This window comes from Suricata suricatta, chromosome 3 (assembly GCF_006229205.1).
Source record: "Suricata suricatta isolate VVHF042 chromosome 3, meerkat_22Aug2017_6uvM2_HiC, whole genome shotgun sequence".
Classification (NCBI taxonomy): domain Eukaryota; kingdom Metazoa; phylum Chordata; class Mammalia; order Carnivora; family Herpestidae; genus Suricata; species Suricata suricatta.
Genome location: NC_043702.1, coordinates 60,944,217 through 60,968,241, shown reverse-complemented (window position 1 = coordinate 60,968,241; position 24,025 = coordinate 60,944,217). Strand labels below are relative to the sequence as shown.

General features: G+C 40.9%; 1 protein-coding gene and 1 pseudogene across 5 annotated transcripts in view; both read left to right on the top strand.

The window, feature by feature from the left end:
- The window catches only part of NOSTRIN (nitric oxide synthase trafficking), a 58,405-nt gene that overhangs the window by 7,978 nt on the left and 26,402 nt on the right, over positions 1-24,025 (top strand). For 2 of the 5 annotated variants that reach the window (XM_029932989.1, XM_029932986.1), the window contains exons 2-7: positions 1,712-1,797; positions 15,243-15,326; positions 18,498-18,560; positions 18,759-18,840; positions 21,228-21,290; positions 23,739-23,837. In XM_029932989.1, the coding sequence (XP_029788849.1) occupies positions 1,712-1,797; positions 15,243-15,326; positions 18,498-18,560; positions 18,759-18,840; positions 21,228-21,290; positions 23,739-23,837 (477 nt within the window). Of the gene's footprint in view, positions 1-1,711; positions 1,798-15,242; positions 15,327-18,445; positions 18,561-18,758; positions 18,841-21,227; positions 21,291-23,738; positions 23,838-24,025 lie in introns of all 5 variants that reach the window. The other 3 variants (XM_029932988.1, XM_029932987.1, XM_029932990.1) reach the window with 3 other exon arrangements.
- Positions 12,879-14,091, top strand: LOC115286479 (annotated as a pseudogene).

Here is a 24,025-nt window from a genome sequence, read left to right as displayed (position 1 = left end):
AGGTGATTACATCTTTCTTTTAATGATTACATTGTTTGTAACTTCTTAGGAATCACATGTTTCAGAATAGATCATTGTTTTCATGGAAGAGAGAACAGAAAGTTAAAGATAGAAATGAAGTACAATACAGAAGATCAAAAAACTAATTTATCACTAAAAATACATCAGCGGGAGTCTTATTTTGCGTACATAGTGTAATATTAACTGAAGCTTATGACAAGGCTATTTTTCTTTAAAAGTTCAAACAATAGTCTGTGAGTAAGGTGCCTCTAACTAGGGGGAAAGTTTCAATCAGAAAATCTGCCCATTTACTGAAACCACAATTACCAAGTGGCATGAATAATAGAACTAACCCCAGTCTCTGATCCACTTAGGTCAGGCAGTCAAGCGCACACATTTTCAAGGAGGGGAAGCAGGGTCCCAAAGACCATACAACACTGCGCCCCAGTCTCCCAGGACCTTTGTTCTTTTCTCCTGATCTTCAAATGGGGGGGAGGGCCAACCGTTATCCAGGGTAGTGCCTTCCTAGACAAGGCTAGGGACTTTGCGATTACATACGCTCCCCCGCTCCCCGGAGGCTTTGCCGTCACAGTGGAATCACCTCTGCAGGCTTTTTGGCTGGTGGGGCCCCAACACTCCTTTGTAAAACCTCATTTTAAAGAATGCAGTGAGGTATCACACCTCCCAGGTGGAAGCTCTGGGGAGTGTGCTTGGGACGGATCCACCGCCTAACTGACCTACTCTGTGTCACGAGAGCTGCAGAATTCCTTCACGTTTAGTCTCTCCAGAATCTGCTGTTGTCAATATCTACTTTTACAGACAAAATTTTCAGAGTGACTTTGTGGAGTTCTAAGTCAAATGACAAAATCTTTCCTATGTCTGCAGTCTAAATTCATATAGAAATGAATTTACAAAGATTTGTTCATAAATGTGTAAAAGTTTGGCCCAACAAAAATGTTCAACTCATTATCATAACATTCTTATTACTAGAGTTAGAAAAAAATTTTAATGTTTATTTTTGAGAGAAAGAGACAGAGCACAAGCTGGGAAGGGACAGAGAGAGAGTGAGACACAGAATCCAAAGCAGGCTCCAGGCTCTGAGCTGTCAGCATGGAGCCGGATGCAGGGCTCAAAATCATGAACTGTGAGATCATGACTTGAGCTGAAGTCAGATGCTTAACCGACTGAGTCACCCAGGCGCCCCTTTATTACTAGAGTTAAATAAGATATAAAGGGACCAGGGCACACTTTATTAACAAGTTATTTCACTTACATATTCATCCCTCAGCAAAAAAAACCCAAAAAAACAAAAAAAAAAACCCACCACATTTATTTTTATAAGTTCATGGTTTGACACCCAGGAATATTACTTGGGAACTTGGGGGGAGACACAAAATGATTACTCAGTGTCCCTATTTCAGAATATACTTTTAACCATCCTGGGAAACAATAGAAGTGACAGGAAGTCAGACTCCAAAATGGCCCCAGTGCTGACTTGCTGCCTGGGGGCAAACAGAGCAGCTGCATTTCTGGAAAGCTCTCCCGGGTGTTTCATATGCAGGTAGAAGACACTGAATCTTTATTTTAGGAACTCATCCAAAAGGTGCACATCTCCGTAGCTTCACGATCACTTACAGTGACAGTCATCATTACGGAGCAGTCTGACCTTTGAAAGTGCTCATAACCCTTCCGTGCATCTTTTCTTTTTCAGTATAATAAAGTGTACAAGAATCTAAAGGAGTTTTCTCAAAATGGAGAGAATTTCTGCAAGCAGGTCACATCCATTCTTCAGCAAAGGTACAAAAATGCGCGTTTGCAAGAAACAGTTCTTTCGTTGCAGCTGGCAGTATGACCGGAGGAGTGATTACAAGCTGTCCTACTTTCCAGAACTCCGTGTTGTATTTTGGTACTGGAAAGATTAGTTTGAAGACTGATTCTCCTATATTGCACACTTATCACTTGGGTACCATAAAAATCAGGAAATGATAGGAAGTAATTCTGCTTGGGAAGCTCAGTCAAGTCTCCTTTGATTCTGCAGACTGCCCTCCCGGGGGCACTCCATTGTGCCTGATGTATATGCCATGATTGGATTCCCACACTGATGGTAACTGTGAGTTTATGTTTCTGTCTTCCCTACCAGGGCAGGGGCTGTGTCCTAGTCATCCTTTTGTGTCTGGGTTTTGACCTCTTCAGTAAATGTCTCATGAATGAAAATTGACCATTTTTTAGTATCATCTTCTCTTAATGCTAGATGCAATCATGTGTAAAGTTGTTGACTATGCTAAAATGAGCACACTTAAGTTAGGCAAGAAAGTTACAGAAATTCCTGCTTAAAATTAGAGAACCAAGGACTGAATTGGGCCATGAAGGGTCCTTAAGCCATTTCCCTACATCTAGACAGCTCTGTAATAAACAACTGTAAAGACAACTCCAGAAGAGATAACCTATTCTATTAAGGTAACCCATTTCAAATCTAAAATACTGCATGTGTGGTATATGTGGCCAATTACATCTTGCATTAGTAGGACAAGAGCAAATGGGAATATTAGCTTTATCTGGAACAGTAAATAAGGCCAGGGACAGACAAAGGAGAGCTCAAACAGGCAGTTATTTAAAAAACACAAAACACAAAAAACACACAAAAAAGTGTTTGTCAAATGGAGTCAAAAAGAAAAAAATTTAAAATAAGTTACTTTTATCTTAATAGCCAATTGCTTTGATTCTATGTGAGGAACAGGGAGGACCAATCTGGCAGGGAATTTCTTCTTTAATAAAATATTGAAATATTTTTTTTACTCTCAAAAAAATTATCTAAAATAGGACCAGTTGGCTAGTATACAAATTCAGCCCATTACCTAGATTAGAAAGCACCTCCCTCCTGCAGATCAGGAAGCATCTTTACATATATTAGCCATGCATTTGACCTGGATTAAAGTCCTCTGGGTCTTGATTATTTGGTATTCCTGTGTTCAGAATTAGCGCCCAGTAGGCAACAGTGAAGAGAGAAGCAGGTGATAAATAATGCCTAGCAAATGGACTCAAGAATGAATGAAATAAATACAGGAGAATCAGTGCTCCAAGCTGCCTTATTCTTTTTCCCTTGTCCGGGTCCCTCCACACGTCCAAGCTACCACGGACACATCTACTTTACATAGGATCACAACCTTCATTTCTTATCTTCTTCATTTCTTCTCTTGAAGTTGTTTCCTAGGACTACTATCCCAAACTTATTCATATGCAAAGCCTTCTACCCTTAAGTTCTAGAGCAGCAAATAGGTCTAATGAAGAAGAAACACTTGAGTAGCTAAGAATATTTCGCTCCATAGTTTTACCTTCTTATGGAGTAGAAATTAGAATTTGAACATCTAATGAATAGTACTGGTTAGCAAAATTACATGTGCTTTTCTGGAATAAAAACTGCATGGTATAAATACAAGAGGGGAATCTAATGTTTTACCTTGACTAGAGAAATTATGCTAGATAATAGGTCATTTGTGCAATAGATAGTTTCCTGAGCATTTTTGTAAAGCTGATCTTATACAATTAAATAATTTCTTCTTAACCAAGATGCCATTTGAATTGCTTTATATTTACTCTTGATAAATGTGCTTTTGGCACTGTTTCCTCACACCTTTACTTTAGGGTCTCCTTCCTTGGCTCACTTGTTTGCTCATGTAATTAACCTGAAGGTTGCTCACCCACACTGAAAGAGTAGGTATTTGGGGGCAGCCATTTTCCAACAGACACAAACTTTCTATTAATCTTTGGACACACTGTGTTTTCTCCCGTCTATATTTCTATATTTTAGTTGACAAATATGGAGGCCACCTCACTTGCTAGAGTTGGGGTATTTTTTTTCCCATGGGGAGTGATTCCTACAAGGTATTTGAACTGAGTGACATAATAACCATAGCAAAAGGAGGCATGGTCACAGTATAGTTCATACTATACTTGCCTTACTCTTTCCATTCTGAGAAATCAGTATTGATTACCTTACATATACAAAAGATAAAAAGCTGGGCCTTCAGCCATCCTCTTAAATGGGTAGAGTTATTACATGTATGTCAATGATACCTTTCCCCTGTATTAGAAAAATACCTGGGAAGCCAATACTTCTTTTTATTATTATTTATTTTTTAAATTTACATCCCAGTTAGTTAGCATGCAGTGCAACAATGATTTCAGGAGTAGATTCCATAATGCCCCTTGCACAGCGGCCCATCTCCCCTCCCACAACCCCTCCTGTAACCCTCTGTTTGTTCTTCGTATTTAAGAGTCTCTTATGTTTTTGTCTCCCTCCCCGTTTTTATCTTAGTTTTGCTTCCCTTCCATTATGTTCATCTGTTTTGTATCTTAAAGTCCTCATATGAGTGAAGTCACATGATATGTCTTTCTCTGCCTGACTAATTTCACGTAGCATGATACTCTCTAGTTCCAAGCACATAGTTGCAAATGCCAAGCCAATACTCTTTTCTAAGATTTTATTTATTTATTTACTTATTTACTTACTGACTTGCTGACTAACTTAACTTGGGACAGCAAGTGTGAGCAGGGGAGGGGCAGGGAGAGAGAGAGAGAATCCTAAGAATCCTAAGCAAGCTTGGGAGCCCCATCCCACAACTCTTTATAAAAACTAGTTACTTAGAGTATAGACAAATAATGAAAAACCCCATCAGACAAGTAAATGGTACCCCTGGAGCACATATAGTTGGCATTCCCAGTGAAGGTTATGACATAAAAAAAATAATGAAGACAAATCCAATGACCAGGATAATAAAAGATACAGTGAGGGAGCTATCAGTCCTATAAAATACATTCAGTAAATACTTGTAGATTGAAAGAATAAATGACTGCAAGGTAGTTAAGGGTTTCAGCCTTTCTTATTTTTTGTTTTTTAACACACACACACACACAGAGAACAAGACAGCACATGAACAGAGGAAAGGCAGAGGGAGCAAAGGGTGAGGGAGATAGAGAATTTTAAGCAGGCTTCACACCCAGCGTGGAGCCCAACACAGGGCTCCGTTTCAAGACCTTGAAATCATGACCTGAGCTGAAAACAAGAGTCAGACGCTTAAGGGATTGAGCCCCCCAGGTGCCCCTATTTTATTATTACTCCCACATTACTAGAACAAGGTCTATACTGTCGTGGATATTAACAATTCCAGACACCTTTCTTACGAATCCATTGGAATATGGTTCTGCCTGGCAGTTCCACATTAGCATGCAGCTACAAGAGACAGCATCACAATCAAGCAAGCTTTAAGTCCAGATAATGTTTCATTTCCAAGCTCAGCTGCCTACCAATTTGTTCTAATTGGTGGTGATAAAAAAGTGCAGTTGTTATTGAAACATCATTTTGCCTGGCAATTCTGCAATTCATGGTCATGCTTAGCTTCTTTTATCTAATTAGCACTCCAGTTTCCCTTTTTTTTTTTTTTGTAGTAGCAACTCTGATTTAGCCAGAAACACACAGCAGTTCCTGACATGCCTAATGTCAAAGTCATTGGGTTCACTTTAACACAATTACAGATTGGATTCAAAGGACATTCCCTGAAACTTATGGATGTTTGGTCCCCTGCACCCTCCCAGTGAAGGTTTAAACAGGCTTTCATGGGAAAATCTATTGTTCTCTGTAAGAAAGCTTAAGATCATGTTTCCAAATGGCAAGTACCACTGGTCTGGACATTAAAAAATAAATAATTAAAAAGAAAGAAAAGAATGGGGGCATCTGGGTGGCTCAGGCAGTTTAGCTTCCAACTTCAGCTCAGGTCATGATCTCGCATTCATGGGTCTGAGCCCCACGTTGGGCTCTGTGCTGACAGCTCAGAGCCTGGGGCCTGCTTTGGATTCTGTGTCTCCTTCTCTCTCTGCCCCTCCCCTGCTCAAACTGTCTCTCTCTCAAAAATAAATAAAGCATTAAAAAAGAAAGAAGAAAGAAAGAAAGAAAGAAAGAGAATGAAAAGAACGAAACAAAGAAGGAAGTGTAGTTGGTTATTGTTCCCTCCATAGTCCATTGCAGATGCTGTCAAAAAAGGAATAAATGATTGAAATAAAAACCTTGATCAATCCTAACCTTTTCTCTCTGCCAGTTGCCTATGTGATCTTAACTTCCATGACTTCAGCTCTCTTTGGCATATTGATGACCCATACCTGTGTGTTACATGACAATACGTCTTATCTGTATTCCACACCATACATCTGACACTCTGTTGGGCATTTCTGCCTGGGTCTCCCATGAAAACACAAAGTCAACCTCTTCAAAACAAAGTTTATCAGCTTTTCCCCAAAGTAGGTACTCCTAAATTTTTTTTACCATGGTGCCTGGGACCCCTGCCCACCCAATGAAGCCCAATATCTGGGTGCCACCCATGACCCCTTCTTCTATCTCACGTCATAACCAGGTCTTCATGTTTCTCTCTTTAAGCACCTCTTATACCCTTTACTTTCTTATTATTCCATGGAATCTGCCATTGTTCTGGGGGAAAAAAATCTCTTATACTGTTCTTCATCTAGGAGTACTGGCTTGAAGTTGTGCAGTTTGACACTGTGCAAAAGCACCTGGCTGAAAGGCTGAGTGAAAGCAGAAATCTAACTCACTCTCCACCCTCTAGCCTTGCACCTTTGCTCCGAGTTCTGTCTTTTCAGAGGATCTCCTTTATTTAATCCAAGCAAAGTTACCTCAACTAGGGAGCTGGCAAGGGCCTTGCCCCTGTCTCTCTAATGTATCTTTCTTTCACTCTGTGACCATGACCCTGTTTAAGACTCTTCAAAGACTTCCATGACCTTTAGTATAAAATTAAGCCCTCATCGTATTTTATAAAAGGATCTTTCAGATCGGGGCCCTGCCTTTCTATTCAGCTTGTCTCTTTCCATCTACCCATAACCCCCACCCCTCTGCATCTATTGAACCACTGGTCACCACTCTGCTGAGGGTCCTTACCACCCTCCCACCAACTCCCGCCTGTCAACATGTGTCCCTGAATTTGTGCCTACTGTATCTTCTGTCTGGCAGACACTTCTTCACCTTGGTTACCAGTCTGCATTCAATATATCTTCATGATTCAGCTATCCCACTCATGTGAGTGATTTCAGCCTCATCTCAAAATGGCACCCCTCAGAGATGCATAGAACTTATCTCTGCTCTAGATTCCACTGCTCTCTACACTGTCATAGTCTACTCACTTGCCTGTCTCCTCCACTGGAGGCTGAACTCCCTGAGAGTCTTTGTATCCCATGTGACAAGCACAGAGCCCAGAATAGAGCATTCAACAGATGTTTACTGAGTGAATGAATGTGTCAATGTAGGAGTGACTTCAGGCAGTCCTATCTTTTAAGAAGTTCAAGTTGGACTATTTCTGACAAGCAATAAATAAATGTGTGAAAGAAATTTACTTAGATGGTATATAGATTATTTTGAACAAAAGCTAGACAAGAATGACAGAAACACTGAAGATACCATTTGTCCAGCACACTCTACAGATCAGGGACCATGTTAGATGTGTTTTATACTCGGTGTCTTTTACTTTTTTAAATCACACAGCCCAATGCAGTGTGAACATACTCTCACTCATTCATAATATACAGATGGGGGTGTGGAAAAGAAGATACATTTTGATTTCTACCCAGCTCAACACACGCTTGGTGTGAGGGTATCTGACAACCAGGCCCTGCCACTGTGGGTATCCCAACATGCTTCAGGGGTCCTGGTCCAGCTCCCTTCAGACTCGTAAGGTCCTCTATGGGAGAGGACATCAGTGGCCATTAAGCCCAGTAGCTTTTAAACCTGATAGCACAGGGGTCTGGGGGAGCCCTCAGGGGCCACTTCAAGGAGTGAGGAGTTAGGTGGGCAGGGCTCAGCTCTCTTGTCACTCCAACTCCCATTATATCAGAACATAGTGTTTCTATGACATGGCAAGTTTCTGTATACAATTTTCTTTTCCAGCTAAAAAGTTTGGAATACAGCTTTTCTTGTCCATTGTACCTGACTCCCCCTGAAACAACACTCCCACTGATTCCACTGACCTCACTCAGTTCAGGAGTTACCAGGCATGGAGGATCAGAATTCTAGAGCTACCATAGCTGTGTGCGCTCTGGGCTGGAAGTGAGCAGTAACTGAATGGCACTCAAATTCTGGACACCAAAGGAAGGTCTGGTCCAACCATTTCATCTTCTCAGACTGTTCTAGCAGCCAGAATCGGGGCAATCGGTGCTGATGAGGTGGTGTTGCAGGCTAGCCAAAGAGCCCAGGCACCTGAATAACAGAGAGCGTCCAGGTAGAAATGTCCTCCAGATGGCTGATAACTAACTTTTAAATAGACTCTAGTTGTAAAATGGGCTGAGGACTGTCTTTCAGAAGGCAAACCGATAAGGCTTGGGTGGAAAATATCAATATATCAGTCCCCAAACCAGACGCTGCTGCTGGTGGAAAGTAGGAAACCAGAGAGGGGGGTGATTTGCAAACATTTTCAGATTACTTAAATATCTTCTTAATTCATAATGAAGGGATGGCTGTTACCTGCTGTTTTTAAGCTTGAGAGAGGCTTAGTTCAATTTTAATTAATTCCTCATAGACACAGGGGCCAGCTACAGCCGTTTTTTTAAATCACTTATTATCATCTTAATTTTAACAGAGCAGGATATGCTACCGTTGATGACATGGTCACTTAAATTCTTACAGTTTAATTTGTGCTCTATCTAAAATATTGAATCTGATACCACATATTCTTTCTCTCCCCTTTCTTCCAAAAGTATCATTTATTTTAAAATTGAAGACAAATGTTGATCTTTGACTTATTGGTTGGTCTTCATTATTACTAATGAAAATTTATTGACCTGCCTCCACATACGGAGAGGAAATTAGAATATAAATGGATTAAAAGTCAGTGCATGCCATTTCCCTGGTTCAGGATCTTTAAGGCTCACTGGAATATTCTGAGATTGAGTTACCCATCAAAATATATATACACACATCATCAATTTCACATGTGCCAAGAGAGTTGCTTGGAGAAGAAACCTCGACCTCTACTGCAACTTAGTAGCTCTAGGGCTGGACTATTACACGGAGTGGTCTTACAAGCTTGTTTCTGATTATTTTAATGAGGGAATGAAAATTCTCGGTCTCAGAGATTAGCTCTGCCTCTCTTAACTTCCTTTGCATTATGGAAACTGTGATAAAGCAGCTCTCTTGAAAGGACAGAGAAGAAACCAATGTACGCAGGGTACGCATTGCCACCTTTGCCCTGGCAAAACACTGAGGTCAGTTCATTTCTGTTCGGCAGGAATTCTAAAAGGGGATCTCCATCTACCGATCATCTATCTCTATCTATCGATACATATATCCACACATACTCGTTATTAGACCTAAGCACAGCCGGGCCACGAGCCACGTGGCAGTGTTTGTTTCAATTTACAAATGTCTCCATTTATAAGGGTAAAAGCTCACTCTGTGCCTGCCAGTGGGAACACGGCTTCTCAGAGCAATTTTCTCTGGGGAGGAGTTTCCCCATTAACCTCTGTTAAGAGAAAGGCCATTCATTGCCAGAGGCAAGAACCTTTTCATTAGTCGGCAGACTCCCCAGAAAGAGAGCTCAGATGTTCCCCTCCCCGTGTGCCCACACCCATCCTCCTGCCCCTGCTTAATCTGCTGAGGATTCTGAAATGGTTATGAGGGTTTAAAATGCAAGTGGAGATGTTGGCAGCCTGCTTTGCTTGGTCAATTTGAATGCTGGGTCTAAAACGGATTATGCTGAAGGTGGAGGGATGGTTGCAGGATAGTGCTGTTTAAAGATTCATATCCAACTCAGTCCGGCCTCAGAGAGCCACACTATTGACAGCTGATATCACAGCCCCCTCCCGCCTGCCTTCCAGACCCTTAACACCTCCTCCGCATCTGGGAACGGGCCTTCTACTGATGCTTCCAGAAGAGGCCCGGCAAGGCCAGTCTGCCTGTGCCGAGGCTGCTGTGAGTTCGGGCTCTAGCTGTGAAGCCGCCAGGAGTGGTGGTGATTCAGAACACTGCCTTTAAAGGCGAAGTGAGAGGCGGTGTCAGTTTTTAAAAGTACTTACCTTTGACTTCCCCCGCAATTCTCCATCTCCAGCCTCTTCCCCACAGTTTCAGAGGCAGGAAACTGGAATGACCAAGCAGGCAGTTTCTCAAGCCCAGACTGCCCCGTTTAGAGTCCCAGCTCTGTCACTTCTTCATACGTGACGTCAAGCAAGTTAATGAGGGTAAACTCTCTGTGTCTTGGTGTCCCCTTCCATTGAATAGGGAAAGTATGTGTGCCAAACTGACGGGAGTTCTCCCGGACTAAGTGAGGAAGTTTCATACCTAAAACACTTAGACTGGTGCCGGCCATGTGCCCAGAAAATGTTGGATGTTGCTACTTTGTGTGCAGGCAGAACACAAGTCAAGTGTCAGCAACATGTTACAAGGGATGGCAACACATTATCAAGAGGGCACTGTTTGGAGTTTTTAAGTTCTATTTCAACCTGTAAAACTACAAATCTGCCTAGATTTCTAAGATACTTCAGTGCAAAGAGAAATGCTGTGTGGTAATTGAATCTCTTCAGGCTGGTTTCTAATGGTGCTCAAGCAAAACCCAGCAGAAGCTCTGGGGCTCGGGAGCCAAGCTCAAAACAGAAGAGCGTTCCCTTCTAAGCCACAGCACCCTCTTCCTCTCAGGACGTCAAAGCCCCAATTGTTTTCCCCAGGTGAATCTGATTTAGTTAGCAATTTAAAGGAAAGCAACACTTCCTTCTGGCAATTGTTCTTCTTATTTCTGCCTGGCCTCTGAGAGACTCCTTGTACAGCCTGCAAGAACACTCTGAAAATGAAAATGAATTCTGAGGAAAAGGCTGTGCCCAACAGCATTACCTGTCATGTTAAAGCCATTCTGGATTGTTCTGGAGCTGATGGACGAGCAAACTGTGGATTCTTCCCCAAGCACTTCCCATCTCTGTATATTTGAGGGGTTCTGAATGTTTAGAGATCCTTTGGGGCACATAATAATTGTACTTGAAAAATTACTATTTATTAAGAACTTGTTTGTTGCCTCACACTGAGCTGAGCCGTATGACTACTTCATCTTAATTAATGTTCTCTGTGCCACTTCCAAGAGAGAACGGAATGCTGGAAAAGAAAGTTCTAAAAAGCCCTCTGGTTAGCAATGGACTAGGAAAATGTGTCTAACTACTCTAAGGGCTAGAAAGCAGTGTACTCTGACATTAGGACTAAGCAATGTATCAGGGGACCTAAAGTTTAAAATTTTCAAAAGCGGTGAAGCAAGAATAGACACCACAGAGACCAGTTAAAAATTCTACCCAAGATCTGATGGGAAGTCCATTCAAGACTTATATACTGAGTGTCTGGCACTGTTCTAGGCTTAGAGATATAGCAGCAAACAAAACAAATTCTGGTCCTTGTGGAGCTTACATTCTAGAGGTGTTCACAGAAATTTTCATAGAAATATACTGAGAAAATATGTGATGTAAGATAGTGCTAAGTTCTAGGACATAACTAAAGCCATAGGGGAATAGATAGTCACAGGGTAGCCTCCGAGGTAATGATGTTTGGACAAGACCTGTTGGGGTTTATATGAATGAGATGTCATGTGGTTATGTATCAGAAGGAGTATCCAGCAAGGGCCATAGCAAGTGCAAAGGCCCCGAGGCAGGATGGCATTTGGCCACCAAGCAGAGTACAGTAAGCAAAGGGATGACTGGTAGGAAGGGAAATAGAGGGGGAGTCAAGTGTCATATTACGTAGGTCAATCCAGTAATCGATCTAGGTATTGAGCCCCTCCTAGGTTTGGATCATTTGCATATTTTAATCATCATAAAACCTCTTGAGGTGGGTCTGATTACTCCCTTTTGGCAGTACCTAAAGCCACTCCAGTAAACAGCAGAGGTCTGGGCTTCTAGATCATGCAGGTTCATCAAGGTGAGGGTCTCCCTCAGTTTGCTGGTGACCAGCATTTTCTCTGTCCATCAATCAGAATATATTCCTAGACGACAGAAATAGATTTTTAAATGCAATGAGATATTTATTTATCAGCTTCATTATTATAAAATACTTGCCATAACCATTCCTTATACTTGGGCAAGGTCTGATTCCGAATGGTGTTTTCAGCACCTAGACTCTAACATGCATTCTCCAGTGACTTTCTTTTTTTCAAATAGGGCTGAAAATAACTCAAAGCACAGCTATACTAACAGGGAAAGATGAATAGAAATTTGGCAATAGGTCAATAGCCCATGATCTCTGGATTCCATTTTGTACAACAGAGCTGTCTTTCCCCATTTGAGCCATGATATTAAGTTCTAATTTCATTGCACTGAAAAAATACAGATATTAAGTGAGTTACTAGGGAGTTCTGGGATTGTTTTTCCAATGAAATGAAGTCATAAATCTAAAGATATATTATAATAAAAATAGAATTCGAAGAGTAAAAACTACGCAATAACAGTAACAAAATAAACAAACCTGCTCTGGTCCAAATTAAGCAGGAACACAATAGAAGTTGGACTTAATTTCCTACATCTATGTTATCTTCAGAGAAAGTGACAAGATTGAATAAGACCATGTGTTTATTTTACCTATAGATGGGCCTATAAGTAGGACACAGTAAAATCGGTTTAAGATAACAGTGATTCAATCTATTCAAAAGAACCGAGGAGTTTGCTTTTGGAGGCGTGCCGAGATTCCCTACTGAGTCTTGTCCTGCATAGAAAATAACAGAAATTCATTTTCTAAATCTAGTTTTGGCCCCTTCTGCACTTTTCCATTAGAAAGCTACTTCTTGCTTTTTGTGTCGGATCTTCTGGGTTGAGAGGAGTGCGACCATCTCCCCTCCCCACCGTCCCCACCGCTCTGCACCATGGCATGTGCTTGTCCCTGGGTAGCAGTGTTTTCTGAGAAGGGGGAGTCATCTGGCAAAAATGCCACTTGGTCTAGTGTGCTCAAGGCTCCCATTGCACCAGATACTGTGACATTTGTTCATACCAACTTGTGGAGAAACAACGGACAGCCTTGTGCTGTTGTGAATTAGCAGGTCATCAAACAAGTGCTAAGTCTTAGGGCACCAGCAGAGCTATGGCTCAAATGTCCAAGTTTGAGGCAGGGGGACTCACCATTCCAGCGTGGGTGCTTTTGGAAATCTGTGTCACAGGGGCCCCATGTTTGCACCAACCGAAACCTGGTGCCATTGGCAGAGGGGACACAACTCAGCAGTATGCTCTGCCCTGGCTGCTTCAGCCTTACCAGAGCCAGTCATGTCTGAAGGCCATCATATCGAGGAAGTACCTGAACTTCCTTTGGTGGCTGAAGATGAAGTTGAAGGCTACCAGAAGACCAAGGATGCTTTCCTGCTTCTTAAGAAACTTAAGGCTTGGAATAGTATCAAAAAGGTCTGTGCATCTCAACAAATGAGATCTGGAAAGGGCCGTTGTCGTATCCAGCACAAAGGACCCTGTGTCATCTATACTCAGGACAGTGGTGTCACCCAGGCCTTCAGAAACATCCCTGGAATTACTCTACTTAATGTAAGCAAACTGAACATATTGACACTCCTGGTGGGCATGGGACATTTCCACATTTGGACTGACAGTGCTTTCCACAAGTTAGGTGGTCTACATGGCACTTAATGGTGGCTTCCTCCCTCAAGACTAACTAGATACTTGATACACACCTTAGCAGAATCTTGAAAAGCCCAGGGGTCCAAAAAGCCCTCTGAGCACCATGCAGGTAGAGTCACGGCAGAGTTCTAGGAGGAATAGTCCACCAAAGAACCTGAAAATCATGTTGAAGCTAAACCCATATGGGAAGACCATATGCAGGAACAGAATTCGCTGCCAGGCTGGCTGTCGCAAAGTCTGGATGGATGAGGGGGCAGCCGCACTAGAGGCTGAATCAGATGAGAAGGGGGTTCCAGGCAAGCAGCCTGGGTAAGAAGAAAGGAAAGAAGCCTCTTGGTGGTAAGGAGCAGAAGAAACCTTTGGTGGAAAATGGCTGCAACTACCAAGAACCCAGCAGCTGAGAAGAAGCCTCTAGAAAAGAAACCCGCCATGGAAGAAAAGAAGTCTGCTGCATAAATTTACACTTGTGTTCTGCAAATGTTGGATCATTTGGGGCAGCTGATTTTTTTTAAATTTTTAATGTTTGTTTATTTATTTATTGAGATAGAGAGACAGAATGTGAGTGGAAGAGGGGCAGAGAGAGAGGGAGACACAGAATCTGAAGCAGGCTCCGGGCTCTGAACTGTCAGCACAGAGCCTAACATGGGTCTCGAACTCACAAGCCGCGAGATCATGACCTGAGCTGAAGTCTGCACCTAACTGACTGAACCGCCTAGGTGCCCCTGGGTAGTTAATTTTGAATAAAGACCTGATCAAGGGCAGTCAGAAACAAAACAAAACAAAACAAAGGGAGAAAAGCAATTTCTTGGCTAACTTTATCATAATTGACCACTTTATTGCCAGCTATGATCATCTAGAGTGAATCTGATGGTGTTAATGTCCCAGAATTAGTAGGAAAGTTTTCTATTCTTTGCTCAATGAATTAGTTTGCTAGGGCTGCAATAACAAGTTACCACAGATTGATTATCTTAAATAATAGAAATTGATTGTCTCACAGTTCTGGAGGCTGGTAGTGTGAGATCAAAATGTTGGCTAGGTTGGTTCCTTCTGAGAGCTGCGAGGAAGAATCTGTTCCATGCATCTATCTAGCCTCTGGTGGTTTTCTGCCAATCTTTGGGACTCCTTGGCTTGTAGATACATCACCCCAATCTCTTGTCTTCATCTTCACATGGCATTCTCTCTGTCTGTGTGCTTATCTCTATGTCCAAATTTCCTCTCTTTATAAGGACATAGCCATATTGGATCTGGCCCACCCTGATGAACTTAACTTGATCATGTGCAAAGTCCCTATTTCCAAAAAGGCCACATTCATAGGCTCTAGGGCTTAGGACTTTAACATTTTTGTGAGAGTAGGAAGAGAATACAATTCAACCAAAGCTCTAATGTAGAAGATGTTTATATTAGAAACTCTCCCTCTGTAGGATCCTTTTGGGTATCCTTAAGGATTTCACCTAAGGACAGGATGATCCTTAGAGTAAACAAGTCGTCTCTTTGTGCAGACATGGCATTGTCAGACCAATCCCTCCATCATTTGTGTGTGCATATGTGTGTTTTTGTCTGATGTTTGGCCAGAGCATCCTACCTAAGAACTATCTTTTTGCTAACAGGGCAAACTTGGAGATTAACTATGCCAAAGGACTTCAGAAACTAGCAATCAAGTTAAGCAAAGCATTACAGAGCACCAAAAAAAAGTAAGTATATGAAAGAGATAAGACAACATAATCCTTAAAAGCTATAAAAAGTGACATATGTCTGATCCCAGCTTCCTCTTATAAATGTGGAAGAATAATGTCAAGCAGGGCTTACAGTTCTGGGGCACTTACTCTGTGGCAGGCCCTGCATTACATGCTTTTGTAGATACTCTCCTTTAACCTCCATGACCATCCTTGGCAAGTCTTCTTATTGTCTGTTACAGACAAGGTCTTGAAGCTTGTAAAATTCAAGAAACTTGCCCCAATTACACAGGTATTAAGTGACGTACTGGATTAATCCTGTGTCCTTATGATACCTACACCCATTTTCATAATAAGTCTCAGCGATGACATGTTACTTTGGAAACAGTGTCATTGAGTTGGAAGGTCCTGGAGTCAAGAAGTATGAATCCCACTTTATCCCAACTCTGTGACCATCAATGAGTAACCTGGCCTCTCTGTACCTTGATTTCTTCCACTGTTAGATGGAGTAACGGTATGTACTTCATTGTGCATATGTGTGTATGTTTGTGTCTGGGGGAGGAATATATTATATGATATCATGTATATAGAGATGCGTTCATTTGGTCCTGAAAAACTAGTGGTTCACATTTTCCTTAATACATGTCAGAATAAAGTTGATATTTTCTTTTAGAGGAGAGAAGAAAGATATTGGATATTCTAAAAGATATTCTAAAAATGGCCCATCAATGATAATTTATTATGAAGATTCTTGACCAATACTTGCAGATGTCATCCTAAACTGGCAATGTCATTGCAATGACCACTCTTGATGGTGAAAGTGGGAAAAAAAGAGCCTTGTGGAGCTCACATTCCTCGTCCTCCTTAGGCGTCCTCTGTAATAGCAAATAATGGCTTTGAAATTGTTTGACTTTGAGCTTGATTTTTAGGATGGTATTTTAATAGACTGCAAAGGAGCCAATAGAGCAGAATGGTTGAGTATAGTCTTTATTTACACTGCCCAGATTTAAATTCTACCTCTACCCCTCATCAAGTGGTGAATTAGGGCAATTTATTTTACCTCTCAGTGTGTACTTAAAATGGAAATAGAACCTATCTCATATAATTGCTGTGAGGATTAAATGAGATAATATAGGAAGTGTGTTTTATACCTGGCATAGAGCAAAAGCTCCAGAAATGTTCATTATGATTTTCATTCTAATTACCTCCAAAGAATGAGAGGTGTAGGGGTGCAAGGGGGTTTGCATGTGTGTGTGTCTTGTTGTGTTGTAATCCTAGCATCCAGCGTAGATGCTTCCAAAGAGATGCATGTGCAGAATGTTTGGTTAACTAGGATTAGGACTACAATATTTAATAATAAACATTGATTAAATAACAAACTTTTATCTATACCAAAATCTGTGTTAGCTGCTTGGATAGATAATCTAAATTATTTCTATTTTAAAAGACCAGTTAAGTGCAGGTCAGGGAAATCATGGGATCTTTTCAAGGTCAAAGACACAGACCCTTCTGAGGCCAAAGCTCTGGGCTTCTTGCTCTGCTGCTCAGCTCCTCTGAGGATCAAACGTCAGCTTCTCTTCCCCAGAGGGTGCCTGAGATCCTTTTACTTATTTATTTACTTATTTGCTTACATACTTTTAAAGTTTATTTATTTATTTTGAGAGAGAGAAAGAGAGAGAGAGAAAGAGAGAGAGGCAGAGAGGCAAAGAGAAAGGGAGAGAGATGATCCCAAGCAGGCTCCTTGCGGTCAGCAAGGATCCCAACATGGGATAAAGCCCACTAACCATAAGATCATGGCCTGAGCCCAAATTAAGAGCCCAAATCAAGAGTCAGATGCTTAACTGAGCCACCCAGGCACCGCATAGGTTCCTTTTTTAAAACTCAGCTCAGGGCACCTGCGTGGCTCAGTGGGTTGAGCAACCAACTTCAGCTCAGGTCATGATCTTGGAGTCTGTGAGTTCAAGCTTGCATCTGGCTCTGTGCTGACAGCTCGGAGCCTGGAGCCTGCTTCAGATTCTGTGTCTCCCTTTCTCTCTGCCCCTCTCCCACTCACAGTTTGTCTCTCTTGCTCTCAAAAATAAATAAACATTAAAATAAATAAATAAATAAATAATCAACTCTATTGAAGTTTAATTTACATGCAATAACAAACACCCATTCTAAGTAAATGGTTTGGTTGATTTTGATATATGTATACACTATGTAGCTACCACCAAAATCAAAACAGACATTTTCATCACATCAAAAGATTTTTCGTGCCTGTTTGCCATTCTTTCCCCACTTATACAACCACTGATCTGCTTCTTATCAATACAGATTCATTTTGTGTTTCCTGCAATTTCCTATAACTGGAAATCTATAGCTGGTAGTCTCTTGTCTCTGGTTTTGTGTCTGGCTCTGGAAATGCAGAAAATCTGGCATCCTCTGGTGTAAATCTCCAATTCTCTGACTGCAGGATGCAATCTAAATCATTTAGAAGTACAACCTCTGCAGCATCCTGACTTCAGGTCTGTTCCCTCCACTCTCCAGCCTCTGTCCCTGAGCTTTATTGATGCAATCAACTAATTGCTCTGGCTTCTGAAGGCCAAGGCTATGGGCTGGTGTGAGCTATGCCCCTTCTGGGGGAGAAAATAACATCACACTTGCTAACCCTCTGCCTGTGCCCTTAGGGAGAGGACAGTGCTCTCCTTTCTTTAAATGGAGACACTGCTTACAAGACAACAGAATATCTGAGCTGTTGTCCTAAAAGGTAGCAGGAAACAGGAGCTGGACCCTTACCCCAAGAGCAGTACGTGATGTCCCAGGGCTCTCGGGTCCTTCACCACTTAACTTTTCTGAGCCTAATTCGGCTTATTCATTTGTGAGATGAAGACCCTGAAAAGATTGTCTTTAGCCCCCTCCACCCCTCTTACCACACAATCTTCCATGGCTACTTTATTTTCCTGACTTTCTACAGAAATGAAATGAAAAATGAAAATTGAAATGAAAAATGATGGAAAGAAAGCCGTATATGTAATGACTATGGTGCAAATCAGTAAGTTGGCAGAATTTAACCCCATGGACAAATTGAAATAAGATTAGGGAAATGAGTGCAATTGCTGAACATAGTGACTCAGACAGGATGCTGTATTTCTCAGACTTCACTGGGAAAATGACACCCGCTCTTGTGCCCGCCTGTTTTGCCTCCAGCTGTCTCGTCAGTGCCTGGGCCTGGGTCTCAGAGGGCATGAAATCCGCCGCGGACCTGCATCAGTGAGTGCTCCTGCCCAGCTTCCTCCAACCCCCAGGGGAGCATAAATATTTAAAGTGGGTGTGCTACAAATAGTCTGCTTCAAACTTGCCCTGAACAGAGAGACTGGAACACACCATTTTATTTCCTCAGAAAATAATTTGGAAAGTAGATATAAATCCTGATACTATGCTTGTGTGTCTTTTATGTTCTATTTCCAGAAAACTTGGCAAAGCAATTGAGTTGGAAGCAATAAAACCAACTCATCAAGCCCTGAGTGTACATGAAAAGAAGAGAAAATCAGTGAGTCAAATCTACCTTAAAGCAAGATTTCTGTCTTTGACCCTAGGAACAAACAGTGATCGAAAATGATGCTAGGTTTCAGGAATTTGCCGGAAGAAGAAACACAAACTCAACATTTATCTACAAAAATGTTTGTTAAAGCATTGCTTATAATAGTGAAAAACTAGAAATGTCTTCATCATCCAAAAATAAAATATAATAATTTGAAGCAACAGCATATTATGCAAGCATTAAAAATCTAATGACATGGAAAATTTTTTCACTATGTAGTGTTAAAAATTTGGTCTCAATTTTGTAAAGTATTTGTAAATATATGCATTTATGAATAGAAACAAATCTAGAGGACTCTCCTAAGAATATTAACAAGAATTATATCTAAATAGTGGAATTCAAAGTTATTTTTATGTCATTTTTTGTACTTTTTGCATTTGGTTTTCAATGAATAGACATTCCTTTTGTAAATGGAAAAATTATAAACACAATTTTTAATAAGACATGTTTTCCTGTGCTTAACAGCTTGGGATTAGGTAAAGGCAATAATAAGTATAGTCCTCAAATAACCTTAAAATACGAAAGAAAAAAAAAAAAGGAGAGAGAACAACTAAATTCTTTCAGGGCCCCTGGTCCTCTTGTCTAGTGTATTCTCTAAGCTTCCTGTGTATGTTTCTTCCAGAAAAGTTTCATCTGTGATTCTTTCTCATTTTCTTTGTGTGTCATACAGTTTTTAAGCACTTTAAAATATATTTTCAGGTGATTGAAGGGGTGTTTGAAAAACACTGCTTAGCTCTGATAGGGGTGAGGTCATGGTCACTATTTGATTCAAAGCCAGGTGCAGGTAAGAAGCAGTAATGGTTGTCCTTGTGAAGGAAAGGGGTGATGGTGAGGGGGAATTTCAAGTGACCAGAGCCCAAAAAGCAGGTCCTAAAGATAATGTTAGTAAGATGACGAAATTTATAAAAGCTCTGATGGAAGAGAAATGATCCAAAAACATTTTTAGTCAAATTCATTAAACCAAGTCAGGAAAGAGAATTGATGTTTGTGTGAACCTATGTGTGTTTCTACCAGAATGTATGTCCTACTGAGGGCAGAGGTGATGAGGGAAATTTACAGTAATTACTACAAAGTAATATAATCTTCCACCTTTGCAAACCAAGTCAATAAAAACTGAATGCCAGTCTATGTTTCATTAATTACAAAATATTTTTCATATCCCGTATTTATGTGGTAATCACTAGTATTTCCTTAGTCCTTACTATAAATTAGGTGCAGCGACATTATCATTATTATCACAGTGCTTTGGATAATTCATTCTAAGATCCCCCAAGCTGCTGGTCCAGGTCAAAGTCTTCGTTTCGGCCCTGCTCCTCCTCGCTGCACCCCCACCACTGACCAGTCTCTCACAGAACATAAAAGATGAACATTTTTTAAAGTGAACTGGTTCCACATTTCACATAGAGTCAAACATGACATAATGCACAAAATTATTTTCATCATATTTGTTACATAAATTGTACATAAATTGTATATTCCAAATTTAATCAGCGGGAAAAAAATAAAAGTGGTAGGTCTCCGTGTGGTTGAGTGATGGTTGATCTGTGGACCTGCAAAACAAGTCTGGGGTCCAGGAAATAACTTTTTTCCCTGCCTGAAGCCTGATCTCCTTGGGGGGTTGGCCTGGTACATTTTTATCATTATTATTATTATCGTCTTCCTGGCTATTGCAAAGCAGGAGAAAAGTTAATTCTGATTAAGAATAATTGAGGGGTGCCTGGGTGGCTCCATTGAGCATCTGACTCTTTATTTAGGCTCAGGTCATGATCCCAGGGTGAGGGATGGAATCCCAGGGGCTCCTCACTGAGCATGGAGCCTGCCTATGATTCTCTCTCTACCTCTGCCCCTCTCCCCTGCTTGTGCATGCTTGTGCTCTCTCTCTCTAAAATAAAAAAATTTAAAAAAAATTTTTAAAGAGTTTAATCTCTTTAAAATTAAAACAGTATTCATTTCAGGGGCAATGAGATAGTAAAATTCATACTGCCAGGACTGTGATAGATTGTCATGGTGCTAGAAGTTGGGCTATGTGAAATGATGCGGAAGAACTGATGGGAGCAAAAGTGACACCAGATTCTGCAAGACCCCCTCCACACAGATTGTACACATTTATGTTGTTTCTGCAATTTTTATATAGTTACATCGTTGACGCAGAAATCATTATTTTGCCAAATGCACTCAAGCTAAATCCTGTCAAGAGATTTTTGACATGGGGAAAATATAGTTTGGCTACTTTCCTCCAGATTTTGAAATTCCTATGCATTGTTATTGTGATCGCATCAGAGTTTATAAGCCAGAGAAAGAGAAAAAAATTCATTTTTCTTTTTTTCTGTTCATAGCTTGATAATGAAGTTGAAAAGGCAGCAAATCTTGTCATTAGCAACTGGAATCAACAAATCAAGGCAAGTATACATACAAATGTCATTTATGTGAACTCAGTTATTAGGATTGAAACTGGTTGGCTATGCATGAATGTGATCATGTGTTTTAGTGTTAGTCTTTCTAAGTGCTAACTGAATTGAAACATGTTTCTTCACCTGAGTTATTAAATAGGTAGATCTTTCAGCTATGCCAACAGAAGAGCAGGGGGTGTAAATAGGGTTATTTTTTATAGCTAACAGACATACATTTATTGTATGCCACATGCTATATAATTATATTTAATCATTGCAACACCCCCTTCTAAAAAAAAAAACCTAATGTGGACTGTGATCCATTGTTCCATTTGACAGATAGGTAGGGAAACTGAGGCACAGAGAAGTAAATTATTTGCCTACATCTGGTTAATGATTGAACCAAGAGTTGTTACAAGTCATTGGGTTCCAGAGTGACTGCTATTACCCATTACACTACACTGATGCCTCACTTTATAATCTGTAACTTAGGGCAAGTGACAAATAGTATCTGAGTTTTGGATTTATCATTTGTAGAGGGGCATTCATGACCTCTTTCTCACTGGTGAGAGGAGTACCGCACGGGGTGGGTAGTGATATGTAAAGAGGAACACATGTATCAATCCCACAAATATGTATGGTCCACTTCTTGTAGTCCACCCTGTACTAGGATATGGTTCTTATTTTCAAATAATTTAAAATGTAGTTGGCAGGAAAACAGTAAGTGAATTCTAGGCAGAAGAATTATGATCTGGTGTGAGAATTTAGAGCATATCCTTATAGGTTCTCAAGCAGAGGGAATAACAGATGGAACCCATACATATGTACAGAAGATAATTCTAGAATAATCCGGTTTAGGAGGAATTCAAGAAGAAAGAACTAGAAACCAGTGCAGAGGGAATCTGCTACGAAAACCCAGTGATCCGTTTTACGAGAACTTGTGCTCCAAAAGTTGAACCGCCTTTTCATCTCCAGAGAGAACTTTCCTCAGTAGACAGGTGCTAGTGGCAAATAACTAGAGAGGCGTCAAAAATAAGGGAGCCCCAACTCACCCCTCAGAGTTGCCTTTGAAGCTCCTGCTGAAACTAATGCTTCCATAAGACCAAGGACATTAAAAAATGTTTGAGAAAAATGAATTTTTATACCCACAATAGTAGTAGTGGTAAAAGGATGCTCATGAGAATCACTTTTATACTAAATGCTTAAAAGTCCCATAATCAGTATCCAGTCATGTGTTTTTAGTTTTGCTCTTGATTTTATGAGCTTTCTTAAACAGGCTTTGTGTTTAAAACTCCATTCTCTAAATATTCAGCTTTCACAGGGAAATTAATATAACAAACCAAAAGAGAGAAACCGGGTTCAGCAGCTGTAATTGCTTTCAAGAACAAAAGAAGCATCTTTAATTCTTTCCCAGTTCCCAGCAAGTAAATAAAATGATTTTATATGTTTATGAAGAGTGACAGAGAAATTAGAGAACATAAAATTCTTGAGCTCGAATGATTTTCTCTGCAGCTACAATTGAAGGTTTTCCGCCTGTGATGAATTGCTATTTGGGAGAAGGAAGTGGAAGCCTTAAAGGACCAAAAGCTCTTCCCTCAGGCCTGTGACTGACTGGAGGCAGAGAGAGGGGGTCAGCGGCTCCTGTTCCCTGAATTCCTTTCACAGAGCCTTCATAGGTTTAGAAGCATTCAGAAGGCTCTGGCTCTCTTTAGAGAGAGGGAACTGAGCTTTTCCCATCATTACCTGGTTTTGCAGTCCTTGCGATCTTGAGGTGCAAAACTAAACAGTCTTCCAATTAATCCAGTTCCTGAACAGGCTGGATCCAACTCAAACCAAGTTCTGTGTGTTTATTTTACCTCTGGAACAGCATCTTCTGCCAAGTTGGAACTGTGTAGAATAGGAAACGATCACCTGACTCACAACCCCCGTGGAGGTTTAAGGCACCAATAGAGTAGGGGGACTTGGAAGGCTTCTTCCTTCCCGACTCCCTGTCCCCCGCCGCAAATGCAGGTCACTTCACAGGATGCCAGGCAAATGCCCAGGACAGTAGGGGCCAAATCTCCCCTTTGCTTTAAGTGTTAGGAGAGCATCTTAAAATGACCTCAATTGTGGCCCAGGTTGATTTTTAAAAATGATGCAGGCAGTCTTCCACGTTTGTTGTGATGTTTCTGTGGTAAAGCTCTGCCTAGAACAATGTTTCTGAGGCTCGTAGGCCTTTGTGATTTGGAGAAATGTATAACCCTCTCGAGTGCACTTGCTATAATGAAAAAATATACAGTGTTTTCAAGGAAAAATGTTAGCTACTGTTTTATTTTAGGCAGATTTTGAGGTGAGGGCAGAGATGAAAATCTCAAAATACATGATTGTTTAAGCTAGCACATGAACACAACTTGTTCCAAAAGAGAAGAATTTTTCTCTTGACATTCGTTTGTTTGTTTGTATATTTTTTTACTCTAGGCCAAAAAGAAATTAATGGTTAGTACCAAAAAGCATGAAGCACTTTCCCATCTTGTAGAAAGCTCCAAGCAAACTGTGACTAAGAAGGAGAAGCAGAAGGTAACCTGTCATGGCCGGCTTCTAGCGTGTGGCTTGGAGACCAGTGGGTTTCCTACTCTGAGCTCTGAACACAGGAGAACTGTCTGACTCTGCTCTGTGCGGGGTCTCTGCAGAGCTGTCATGTGGTGGGACAGGAGAGGCATTCTAAATCATTCCTGGTCTCTCTCTGTCTCTCTGTCTCTCTCTCT